The 11,453-nt window shown below is 53.1% G+C and overlaps 1 protein-coding gene across 3 annotated transcripts; it reads right to left on the minus strand.

The window, feature by feature from the left end:
* Positions 1-3,740: 3,740 nt before the first annotated feature.
* Iba57 (iron-sulfur cluster assembly factor IBA57) lies at positions 3,741-10,504 on the minus strand. 3 transcript variants are annotated; one of them, XM_037200711.1, is made up of 4 exons: positions 9,773-9,892; positions 9,192-9,312; positions 6,949-7,289; positions 3,741-6,760 (listed from the first exon to the last, which is right to left on the minus strand). In XM_037200711.1, exons 3-4 carry the CDS (start codon positions 7,046-7,048, stop codon positions 6,366-6,368), a joined length of 495 nt encoding a protein of 164 aa, XP_037056606.1. In that variant the 5' UTR covers positions 7,049-7,289; positions 9,192-9,312; positions 9,773-9,892; the 3' UTR covers positions 3,741-6,365. The 3 variants fall into 3 exon arrangements, with proteins under 3 accessions (XP_037056606.1, XP_028712981.1, XP_037056605.1); XM_028857148.2 differs by lacking the exons at positions 9,192-9,312; positions 9,773-9,892 and adding an exon at positions 10,120-10,504; XM_037200710.1 differs by lacking the exon at positions 9,773-9,892 and having other exon boundaries at positions 9,192-9,749.
* Between the last annotated feature and the right edge of the window lie 949 nt (positions 10,505-11,453).

Consider the following 11,453-nt stretch of genomic DNA (forward strand, 5'->3'; position numbering starts at 1 on the left):
ACACCAGGAAAAAAAAGGGGGTGGGTGGGGTAGGGGTGGGGAATGTAGACACAGAGACAGTTACAGACACACACAGAGGCCATGTGTAAGAGGAAGGCCGAGGCTGGAGTGATACAGCAGCAGCAGGTAGACCCCAGGGCTACCAGAACTGAGACAGGTGGGAAGGCTCCTCCCTGGGACCTCTCAGGGAGCACAAGCGAGGCCCGCACTTGCTTCTGGATCCCTGAGAGGAATTTTCACTCAACTTATGATTGTTTATTTTGAAAGACATAGGACACTAATTTAGTATAAACAAAACTCGAGCTGATTAAACACAGAACAGGAGCTGGAGAGATGGCTCATCAGTTAAGAGTATTTACTGCTCTTGCAAAGGACCCAGGTTCAAGTCCCAGCACGCACATAGCACCTCACAATCATCTGTAACTCATGTTCCAGGGAATCCGATGCCTTCTTCTGGCCTCCATGGGCAATTCATGATGTGGTGCACAAACAAACACGGACACAAAACACTTAAGACACAGGAAATAAAAATAAATAAATCTTTTCTAAATTAAGCCATAGTTCTGAGATGCGACCCATCAATTCAACTGCTTGATATAGCTCAACACCAAAACCTAGCAATGCCCATACAAAAATCAGTCCTTGCACACGCGTGGCAGCATTACTGACAACAGGAAGGACTGGTGGGGTGGTCAGTGGGTAAAGACAATAGCTGCCCGGCCTGACAACCTGAGTTTGATCCCTGGGGCCCATAGTACAAGGAGAGACTCAGCTCCTAAAAGTTGTCCTCTGACCTCCACGTGTGTCCTGGCATTTTCCTATACAAGTGTGTGTGTTTCGTATATATTCCCTGCAATATGAAAAAAAAAATACACAACTTGAGAGCCTTGGCTTTCCCCAACATGGCCTTGAAGCAACACCAGCTCCATGCTCAAGAATGCTAGATTGACACCACCCTGACGTGTCTTGAAGTAATGATCTGAGCACGCAGAAACTGCAACACCCCCCCCCTCCCGTCCCGGCTCAGGACAGATGGTGGGGGGAGGGGCTATGGTGAGGACTTGGAGCCATAGCCATAAATAACCAGACAAACAGCTCATCACATACTGTTTGGGGATGGGGGGTCGGAGCTCAGGATTCACTGTGAACCTCACCTACTCCGCAGCCACATCTGTCTGTCTTGTGTTGGGTGCTAGGCTGCCCGTCTGCTCTCAAGCTGGCAGCTGGCAGGGGTCAAATCAGAAACCAGTGAGTGCTTGTCTAGCACGCACAAAGTGCCACCAACCAGGTATAGTGGTACATACCCGTCAGCCCAGCGCTTAGGAGTGAATTCTGGAGTTTCAGAAGTTCAAGGTCATCTTCAGCTATATATTGACTTCAAGGCCAGTACTGAATATATGACTTTTGTTTTTTTTAAAAGGCAAGCAAGAAAGAAGAGCAGGAAAGGAACAGGGCCCCTTCTGGAAGGGCCGCCATCTATGTGTGACTGTTCCATTGGCTTCCTGCTTCTCAAGGACCTGCTGGCTCCACTCGCTTCCTCCTTGTCAGTGAGGAGTGGGCCTGTCCCTGTCCCATACAGGGCAGCTGACGGGGGTCCTCACAGTACCTCCATGACACCACCTTGGTCTCCAAACTGGATGTCCTAGCCCTGAAGCAAACTGGGCCATAGAGGCACCGGAGACTGAGCCTGGAGTCTGTGGCCAGCCAGGGCTAGAGGGACCCAAGAGAAAGCTCTGGAGCTGTAGCCACGTGACACCGCCCGGCTGGTTCTGCCGCATTGCCCCACTCATCCTCCCCATGGAGGGATTTGGAGGCTGTTTACCCCACAGCTCGTTGTGAGTGGGAGCTGAGGTAACAGCCGGGCACCCTGGGGAGGGTGCCAGGCCCTCCCACCTCTCAGGGCATAAACAATGGTGACTGATGGAAAGGGCGACCCTCTAGCTTTTCTTCAACCTTTGCTGTTTTCTGTTTTCCTTTCTCCTCATTTACAGCCATGGGGTCAACCCAAATCAGGACAAGGAGCTGGAGCAGGGAGGGGGAGGGAGCTGAGATGGATAAGAGGACCCCCCTGACTCCAAGAACCCACTTTCACTGGGTGGTGGTGGTGGTGCACGCCTTTAATCCCAGCACTTGGGAGGCAGAGCCAGGTGGATCTCTGTGAGTTGAGGCCAGCCTGGTCTACAGAGCAAGGTTCAGGACGGGCACCAAAACTACACAGAGAAACCCTGTCTCGGGAGGGAAAAAAAAAAACAAGAACCCACTTTCAACAAGCTTCAACAGCATATAGCACTTGACAATTTACCAATATAATTTACATCCCTGCCAGTGTCCTCTGCTTCTGGAATTGCCCTCACACTGCTGGGTGCTGTATTCCAGTCTTCCTTGTCTGCTACCCTAGCTCTAGGATGATCATTCTTGAGGCTCAGTGGTCTCCAGCTCCCAATTCTCCAGGAGACATGCTCAAAGACTTCCTTATAGGCGGGGCATTTTTTGTTTCCAGTCAAGGTCTGTGTAGCCCTTGCTGGCCTTGAATTCTGATTCTCCTGCCTCAGCCTCCGGTGTGCCAGAGTCACAGGCATGTGCTTGGCATATCCCACTTTTACCTTGTCCTTGATCCATTTAGTAGTCTTCCTTGCTCTCTCACATTTTCTTTCTTTCTTTTTTCTTTTTTTTTTTTTTTTATGGTTTTTCGAGACAGGGTTTCTCTGTGTCACTCACGTTTTATTTTTAACCTGGCAGCTAATTATCAAGTGTCTTTAGGGGCCCAGTGTGATGGTGTGTGCATTTGTCTCGAGATGATCCCAGGATGGCTGGGTTACACCATCACACAGTTACCATTTCTTTGTGATGAGAACATTCATAACGCTCTTCCAGCTATTTTGAATGATATGACCAGTGTCATTGTCTGGTCACCCTTCTGTGTAAGAGAAGAGAATGTGCTTGTCTCGGCTGCTGTGACCTTGTACCTGTTAATGGGATCTCTCTCCCTCCCGCCTCATTCTCTGCTAATAAACAGGCCCTCTCCTATTCTTACTCAAATGTAAATCCTTTACATCTAATATATTCCACGTTTATCTTATTGCTGTGCCTGGTGACTCCGTCTTAAAACTTGCGGGCTTGTCTTTCTGCTGGCCCTTTCTCATAGGATTCTATTAAGCATGTGTGGTATTTTCCCAGTGTACTGTGAGGTTCTGGCACTGGAAACTTCCCTGGCTGGGAAGAGCCTGCTCTTCCTAAGCTAGTCAGCTCCTAGTCTGGCTGACTTCAGTTCGGAGCTTGCCCCCACCCTCTTGACAAGCAGGCCTCAACCTCTTCCTGGGGAGCGAGGTGCCCAGTGATTGGGTACCACCCCTACAGCTTGAGCCCCTTAAAGTCATTAAAATCACCTGTGCCCTCACACGCCTTCTGGCCTCACAGGTTCCAGGGGCCTTTCCCAGAGCCACTCCTGACTACCACCTTACCAGAGAACAGAACAGACAGCTAGTTACCTTGGAATGTGGTGTCAAAAGTTTGGGGACCCTGTATCCTAGGAACGCATTCCCCAAAGCCTGGTTTGGAGAAGGTTTTCAAAAAACAAAAACAAGCCTGGCTTCGTGGCACATACCTTTAATCCCAGCACTTCGGATCTCTGTGAGTTCTAGGCCAGCCTGGTCTACAGAGTGAGTTCCAGGACATTAGAGCTATACAGAGAGATGCTGACTCGAGAAAGAAAAAATAAAATAAACCAGAATAACAGGTGCACCTTTTCTTCTTAATCAGTTTATTTTTAACAGCTTTGTGCTTTTTACAAAATACACTGAAAAGCAGTTAACGGTTTCCAAGTGTCTATACCAGGGTCTGTGCAGATCCCTGTGAGAATGTGAAGACCGAACACATGCCTGGATCACTAAGAGTGGCCCTGAGGTCCCTGGAGACCAGCCCGATGCACAGGTGACTCCGCCCATTCGCACTTCTACTGTGCGGGGCTGCTATTCTAAACTTCTGAGAGGGACTGTGAGAGCCCAACGTCAGGCAGCGGGCGAGCACTCGTGAGGCAGCATCTCAGCCCCAAGCAGCATCCGCCTCTTTGGGGACTTGCCCTTTCCTTACCCAATGGGACTGCTTAGAACCTTTCTGGACTCCTTTCGAAAGCTGGAATGTGTGAGGGACAAGGCCCAGAGGCACCAATCCCTGTACGGACAGCTCCCCAACAGGTTTGAGAAGGCAAAGTCAGTCACATGACTGCAGACCAATTTATGTCGTGTCAATTAAAGAAGCTGCCAGGTGGGGTCAGCAGGAGCCCAGCGGTCACAGCCTTCCAGAGCACACTTGATTTCATCTTTTACCTCAACATTCAACACAACTGCAGCATTGCTCCTGAGTGGAGAAGCAGTCACAGGGCACCAGGCAGTCATAGACCAGGACAGGCGGGGTCTGTCAGCTGTGCTGGGACCTGCACAGCCTATGTATGCACCCCAAGTGTTGTGGTCTGAATGTGACGTGTCCTCCACAGGCTCACATTTGACCTCATGGTGGTCCTCAGCTGGTGGCGCTGCTTGGGAGGCGGTGTAGCCTGTGGAGTGTGAGGTCTGTCCTGTTCTGAAGGGTATTCTCAGCTTCCTGGTGCCCCTACCATGTGAGGGACTCTGCCATGAACTCCACCATGAACTGCAACCCTCTAAACTCGTGAGCCAAAGTAATCCATCCTTCAAGTTGTCTCTGCCAGGTCCCTGTCCCCAACACTGACCACCCATTCAGTACCACGAGGAGTGAGGTCATTCAGGGTGCCCCCCCGTCACATCCTAAGAAGGAGGCCACCCCCGATTCACCAGTCTACTCAGAGGACACCAAGCTGCTGAAAACTGCACTTGAGTTCAGAGTGCGCCTAGAACTCTAGCCTAGGTAGCCCCCCAAAGTCACAGTTCCTAGAAGTCCCCACTGTCCCTGGCCCCAGAATAACTACCCCGGCTATTTTCACCCCAACCCTCTGTGGTCTCACCTTGAGGGCACTGCAGAAAACAGTTCAGAGCTATCCACCCTAACCCTGAAGCCTGGGCACCCACTCCCTGTGCCAGACTCAGAGGCCGCCCCACTTCCTGCCAGCCCAGCATGGCCCACAGAACTCTGCTGAAATGAATGTATTGAGTCTGGAGTGAAGACTCAGCAGTTAAGAACACTGGTTGCTCTTGCAGGGATCCAAACTCAGTTCCCATCATGCATATCCAGCAGCTCAGAACTACCTGTTACTCTAACTCCAGTGTATCTGTCACCCTCTTTTGTCCTTCATAGGCACCCAGACACACACATATAGACATGAAAACAAAATACATCTTTTGGAAGAGAGAGACATAGGTGTATCTTGTAAAACACAGCGGTGCCTGCCTGTCAATCTAGCTAGCACTCATGAAGCCAGGGCAGGAGAATCTCAAGTTTAAGACCAACCAGACCTAGATAGCTACAACAGTGGGACACTTTTATCTGGTGTGCTCATGATCTCCAGAGACAGCCGTCCCATGGGTCTATTTTACCAGACCTGCCCAAAATGAAACCAGAGTTCCCAAGGGGCTATTTACAGATCACACTTTACTGGTCCTTAGGCTTTGTGGCAAGACCCCAGTTCACATTACAAAGGTTAGAAAAAGTGGTTCTGGGGAGCATGCACCCCACCAGCAAATCACTCCCCACTAAAAGCATATATATAAAAGTGACATCCCAAACCAGCCAAAGGTTGAAGCGCCTCCCAGATGGACCTGAGCCCTGGGCTCCATGCCTCCGGAGCTTCCTGGGGAGTGTGAAAAGACAGCAGCTCACTCTGAGGAGTGAGAAGAGCCCCCAGGACAGTGGACACACAGTCCCTGTGGCTCACAGAACACATGTCCCAGTCCAAGGGCATCAACCTCCCCACCGTGCACACAACCCAAACAATTCCTGCCCTGAGATGTGCTTCAAGAGAACACAGAGCCTGCATTCCTGGCCCAGTAGTTTTGCAGACACAGAGAACCTTCCTCCAAGAGAAACAAGGTTAGGGAGCTGACACTGGACAGAGGCTTCACTCCTGCCTTGGCCCATGGACCGTATCAAATCCCATTCAGAATCCGGTCCAAAGGGGAGCTCAGACCCTTCCCTCTCCCGGCATCAGGAGGGTGACTCTGTTCTCAGTCACACACTTGGGAGAGGAGAGCCCACCAGAGTAGGACCCTCTGCAGGACGCAGCAGGCAATCCGTAGCTGGAACCCATGGAACTTTCCCAGTGGGTGTGTCCAGGAAGCCACCACAGGAGAAGGAACTCATACCCAACGGGGGCACAGCACACAGCGTTGAAGACCTTGGGCAGCGGCTCAGAGGCACCTGGTAACTCTAAGGCCAGTGAAATTCAGAGCATCCGGCTACTTGGCTGCCGTGGGCCACCAGTCCGGCACTGCGGCCGTCACGGCCACCTGTTGGCTCTCGGAGGTCTTTATGTGGAGAGGACCCTTGATGGTCTCTGACCGCAGCAAAGCCAGTCCCACGTGTCCCTGGCCGGCCCTGAACTTGCCCGCTGCCTGTCCTGTCGCAGTCACCGTCACTGAGGTGCCGGGACTGATGCCATCGGCAGGCAGGGGGCCTTCGAGCCTCACAGGGAAGAGACGCTTACGGATGACGCCTGTGTGGTGGGTGCGGGCCGTCAGCTCCTGCCCGATGTAGCAGCCCTTGGTGAAGCTCACACCGTTCATGAAGGCCAGGTTGGACTCCAGAGGTAGGGCTGTCCCTGGGGGCAGGTCACGGACCCCCTCGGGGATGCCTGTGGGGTTCGAAAACAAAGAAAATGAGAATAGCATGTCCAGCAGCAAGTGCAGGCCTGCAGTTTGTCAAGTCCAGTCCTACAGGCCAACTCCATCCAACTCTTCTACCCCTTACGGGGTCCCCCTGGCCTCCTTGCAACTCCCCACCCACCCCCAACACCAGCCCAGCATATTACCCTACTCATACCTTGCTGGTACCGGTGCATATGATAATCTTGGAGGTCCCCAAGCTGTCCCCTGGGCACCAAGGCTGGGCCATCATCCTGAGTGAGAAGCCGCCACCCCATACGTACAGTCCGGGGGTCACGGGTGAGGATGGTGGTGGCTTCCACCCTCTCTTCTAGTGGTGCAGCCTCAGGGACCTGAGGGCCACAGGGTAGCACAGCCCACACATGGAGCTCTGGACATGGCTCCACAGCGACCTTCCGCCGGATCTTATATATGGCCAGGTACTTCTGCAAGGTGCCCAGCACAGAGCTGTCACACTCTAGGAGATAGCCTGGTGCCTCCTCGGTGCTCTCGGAGAGTCTGTAGGAGACAGACATGGGCTTAGGGCTGGCAGGAGTCCCTGCCCACTGCCGACTCACCGACTACTGAGAGCTGCTGGTAGCAAAAGGCCATACAGCAGGTGACAACCAGTGTCCAGGTCAGCCTGTCAGAATCAAGGGTTCTGTTGGAGGAAACCATCTGCAAGGCGTTTTGGAATTACTGCCTTTTGAATGAACTGGCTGTTTCTTGTTGTAAACTTCTTGTGCAATAACAGCCATGACTCTCCCATTACAAAGGGAAAAAGGCGGGTTTATTTTACTCGTGACTTATACTGACACACAGACTCCTAACTTTTTTTTTTTTTTTTTTTTTTTTTGTTTTTTGTTTTTTGAGACAGAGTTTCTCATGTAGTTTTGGTGCCTGTCCTGGATCTCGCTCTGTAACCCAGGCTGGCCTCAAACTCACCAAGATCCACCTGGCTCTGCCTCCCGAGTGCTGGGTGGCATGCGCGGCCACCACCGCCAGGCTGGACTCCTAACCTTTTACCTAGCCATTTCTTTTTGTTTGTTTGTTTGTCGTTTTTCGAGACAGGGTTTCTCTGTGTAGCTTTGAAGCCTTTCCTGGATCTCGCTCTGTAGACCAGGCTGGCCTTGAAATCACAGAGATCCACCTGGCTCTGCCTCCCGAGTGCTGAGATCAAAGGCGTGCGCCCCTGCTGGCTTACCCAGCCATTTCTAAGAGTAAAGTCTGAGCATATAAATTCCTTTCTTAGATCCCCTAAGTGATTTTAACTCTCCATTGACCCTGCCTCCACTAGTCACTCTCCCTTGCTTCCCTGAGCAAAAGGACTGTCAAATGGGGAGCCGGGCTACCCTATGCCAGCAGCGACGCACACACACGCACACACACACACACACACACACAGACACACACACCGCTAACAGCACAGCTTCCACCAGGTTGTTTAAAACAGTTTTAATCAGACTTTTTGCCATCACAAGTCTCAATGAACTCCAGATGATACTGCAACCACTTCCAACCTAGGCCAGGTGGACAGCATCTTCCGGTACCTAGAAGAGGGACTGCTGTTAACTACTGCCAAAGACACAGGGTTAGGACTGTCCCAAACACAATCCTCGGTCATTGTGAAGGTGCCAACAGGCAAGTCTGTGACCGGTCCAAACATCTCTCCGAGGCTATACAAACAGGCTGTGGGGGCTCACTTAATGAGTCTGTGGGGAGACTCTCCAGAACTTCACCCCGAGAGTGAGAGCACCAGCCCCAAGAAAAGGCCTCTCCCGGTCCTCTTTTCTTGCCGACTTTAGTGGAGGAGGTTGGGCTGGTAACAGAGAAGGTAGCAGCGGCGGCGACAGTAGAGGTCAGCAGAGGCAGCGGAACAACAGTGGTGGCCGCAGCTGGGTGGCTGACAAGCCGAGCTGCAGAGAGGACGAGACTGCCAGCTGCCTGACAGCTGAAACAACAGCTGAGTGGTTCAACAACAGCCAGGGCAGGAAGAAAGGCAGCCGAAGTGGAAAGACAGACAGCGAGAGGGTGGAGAGCTGAGACTGGAAGAGGGTAAAAAGTTGCAGAGAGCCGGAGAAGAGAACTGCAGGCCCAGGTCACTGACGAGCCCCGGAGAGCTGTTGATCAAACCTTTAGAGCCAGGGGTCTACGAGCTGGTCAGAGTAGCTGTGGCGCTGGCTGGTGTGAACAGCTAAGGAATCCCATACAAGAGCCGGAACACTGGCTGCTGCCCAGGGTTGAGGAACCCTACACTAGATCCACAATGTGAGCCGTAAATACTTGCAGGGCCAAGGCTGCAGACTCAGGGTCTTCAACACTAGAGGGCACCCACATGCTCCTGCTTCCAGAGGCAACTGCCACCACACGGCCAACCCCTGCCAACCACCATGAAGAATGAAAGCCACCAAAAGACTGCACTTGAATAGCTTCTCCTTGCTGGCCCAGGCCACCCAGCAGCCTATTGGTAACACACAGAGATGGTGACATCCTGGAAATGTAGTCAGATCCAAGCCTCCAGAGTGGGGTCCATGCGTGTTCTCTACAAAGGGCAGAGACTGGTTTAGGCTCCAGGGCCTGAGCCACCGCAGCCCTAACACTGTCTGGAAGACAATGTCCCAGGCTGAGGGGAGGAACATGGGTGTGCCTGGATTCTCAGGGAACGCTACACACCAAAGCATCATACTGGGTCTGGCCCAAAGGTTGTCATTTGCTGACGCAGTCCTAGATTCAGAGAGTACACCAAGCGATGTAATACAGGGAAAAAAAGATCTCTAGAAGGCTCATCATTGTGGCTTTTTAGCACCTGGAGATAAGACGCTCTAGGTTTCCCCCACAGAATGCAGACAACTACTGGATAATGATGTCATGGCTGCCAATTCTCAGTGACCGACCACTTTCAGCCTGGAATGGCCATCCTCAAGGGGAAAGACCCTCCCAGACATGAGGAGTCTCCACATATTCTTACTCTGAGACCCTAGGTGGCTACTGAAGATGCTTACCAAAACCCAACTTAGAAAGACACCAGGCAGCCGGACCTGGACTCCGGTAGGAGCCTGGGATGTGGGCCGGGGCGAACCTGGACGCTTTCCACGGGACATTCGCCTCCAGGTGAGCCCTTCTCTAAGTCCAGATCATCCTCCTTTGGAAGCCTTTTCCAGAGACATCTAGTTCGGCCTCCTCTCAGCGGTGTCTAGCCAGCATGCCCTGGGAATCTTATCCGGGACATCCTTCCTTGGATGTGTCCAGCCTCCCCTCCCGAGAGGGCTCCTCCCCAGCCAGCTCCCTCCCCCCCCCCCCCCGCGCTCTACCACGCCTATTGCCCCGCCCTGCTGCCCAGGCTCCTCACCCATACAGGATGACGTCATACATCGTGCGTCCCTGCACATTCAGGAAGTGGGCATACGCCGCACGCGCAGAGGGCTGAGCCGCGCCGGTTGGAGGACCCGAAAGCGGCAGCTCATTGGTCAATAGTCCCAACAGGAAGGGTGCCGTGTCCGGGCCGCGCACGCGCAGTAAGGCGCGCTCGTCTAGCCGGAAGCAGGTCCAGGCCACGCTGTCCTCCGGGCTGCCGCGGACGCCGGAGCCACGGGCCAAGCAGCGCCTCGGGATCCAGCTCGGCCGCCAGAGCCAGGCCGGACTTCGGCGCCCCGCAGCCGCGCCCCGGAGCAGCAGCGCGGCTGCCATCTTGGGCGCGAGTGAGGGCAGGAGCCACAGCGGCCCCTGTCGGCGGCGGGCAACGCGCGTGCGTGGGGGTAGAAGTGGGCGGGGCCTCGACCTGTCGATGGGTGCGCACGCCCAGATTAGACGCCGAGGCTAGAGCCATCCGATGCCCTTTCCCCCACTTGGCTCCTGTTCAAGCCGATTGTGGTTGTGGTTAAATATATAAACATGAAATTTGACATTTTATACCGGGCCTAGTGTGCAATCCCAGCCTCGGGAGGCAGAGGCAGGAGGATGCCAGTTCAAGACCTGCTGGGGCAACTTAAAATCCTGTCTCCAATAAAAAGCAAGAAGAGGGTTGGAGATAGCTTAGTGGTAGAGCACTTTCTAGCAGCAGAAAGCCTTGGTTTCCTTCCCCAGTACTGCCCTGAAGAAAGGAGGAGAGGAGGCATTTCTTTGTTCACGGTGGTTAAATATAGGCAGTATAAAATTAACCATCACACCCATTGCTGAAAGAACTCAGGGCAGGAACAGGAGCAGAAGCCGTGGAAGATGCTGCTTACTGCCTTGCTTCTTAGGGGGATTCTTCAGCCTGCTTTTTGATACAACCCAGGAGCACCTACCCACAGTGAGCTGGGGCCTCTCCCATCCGTCATTAATCAATTAATTTCCAGAGACTTGCCTACAGGCCGATCTTATGGAGGCATTTTCTCCAGATTCCCTCTTCCCGGATATGTCTGGGTGGGTGTCAGGTTGATGAAAACCAGGCAGCAAGGCCACCTTCAATACATTCAGGTCAGCATTCTTCATACTGCTGCACAGCCCTCACCACCATCCGACTCCCCCAGAAACACATCCAGACCCTGGCACCCACGGTTTACTTTCTGTGCTTGTGGATTGAAGCTCCGGTGCTGTCCTCTTGCACCTGGCTCCTTCCATGCAGCCTTCGTCCATGCGCCTTCCCTTTTTGAAAGCTGTATTCCATTCCATGAATGCCCACATTGCCCTTACGCACTCAGC

Source organism: Peromyscus leucopus, chromosome 8b (genome assembly GCF_004664715.2).
Source record: "Peromyscus leucopus breed LL Stock chromosome 8b, UCI_PerLeu_2.1, whole genome shotgun sequence".
Taxonomy (NCBI): domain Eukaryota; kingdom Metazoa; phylum Chordata; class Mammalia; order Rodentia; family Cricetidae; genus Peromyscus; species Peromyscus leucopus.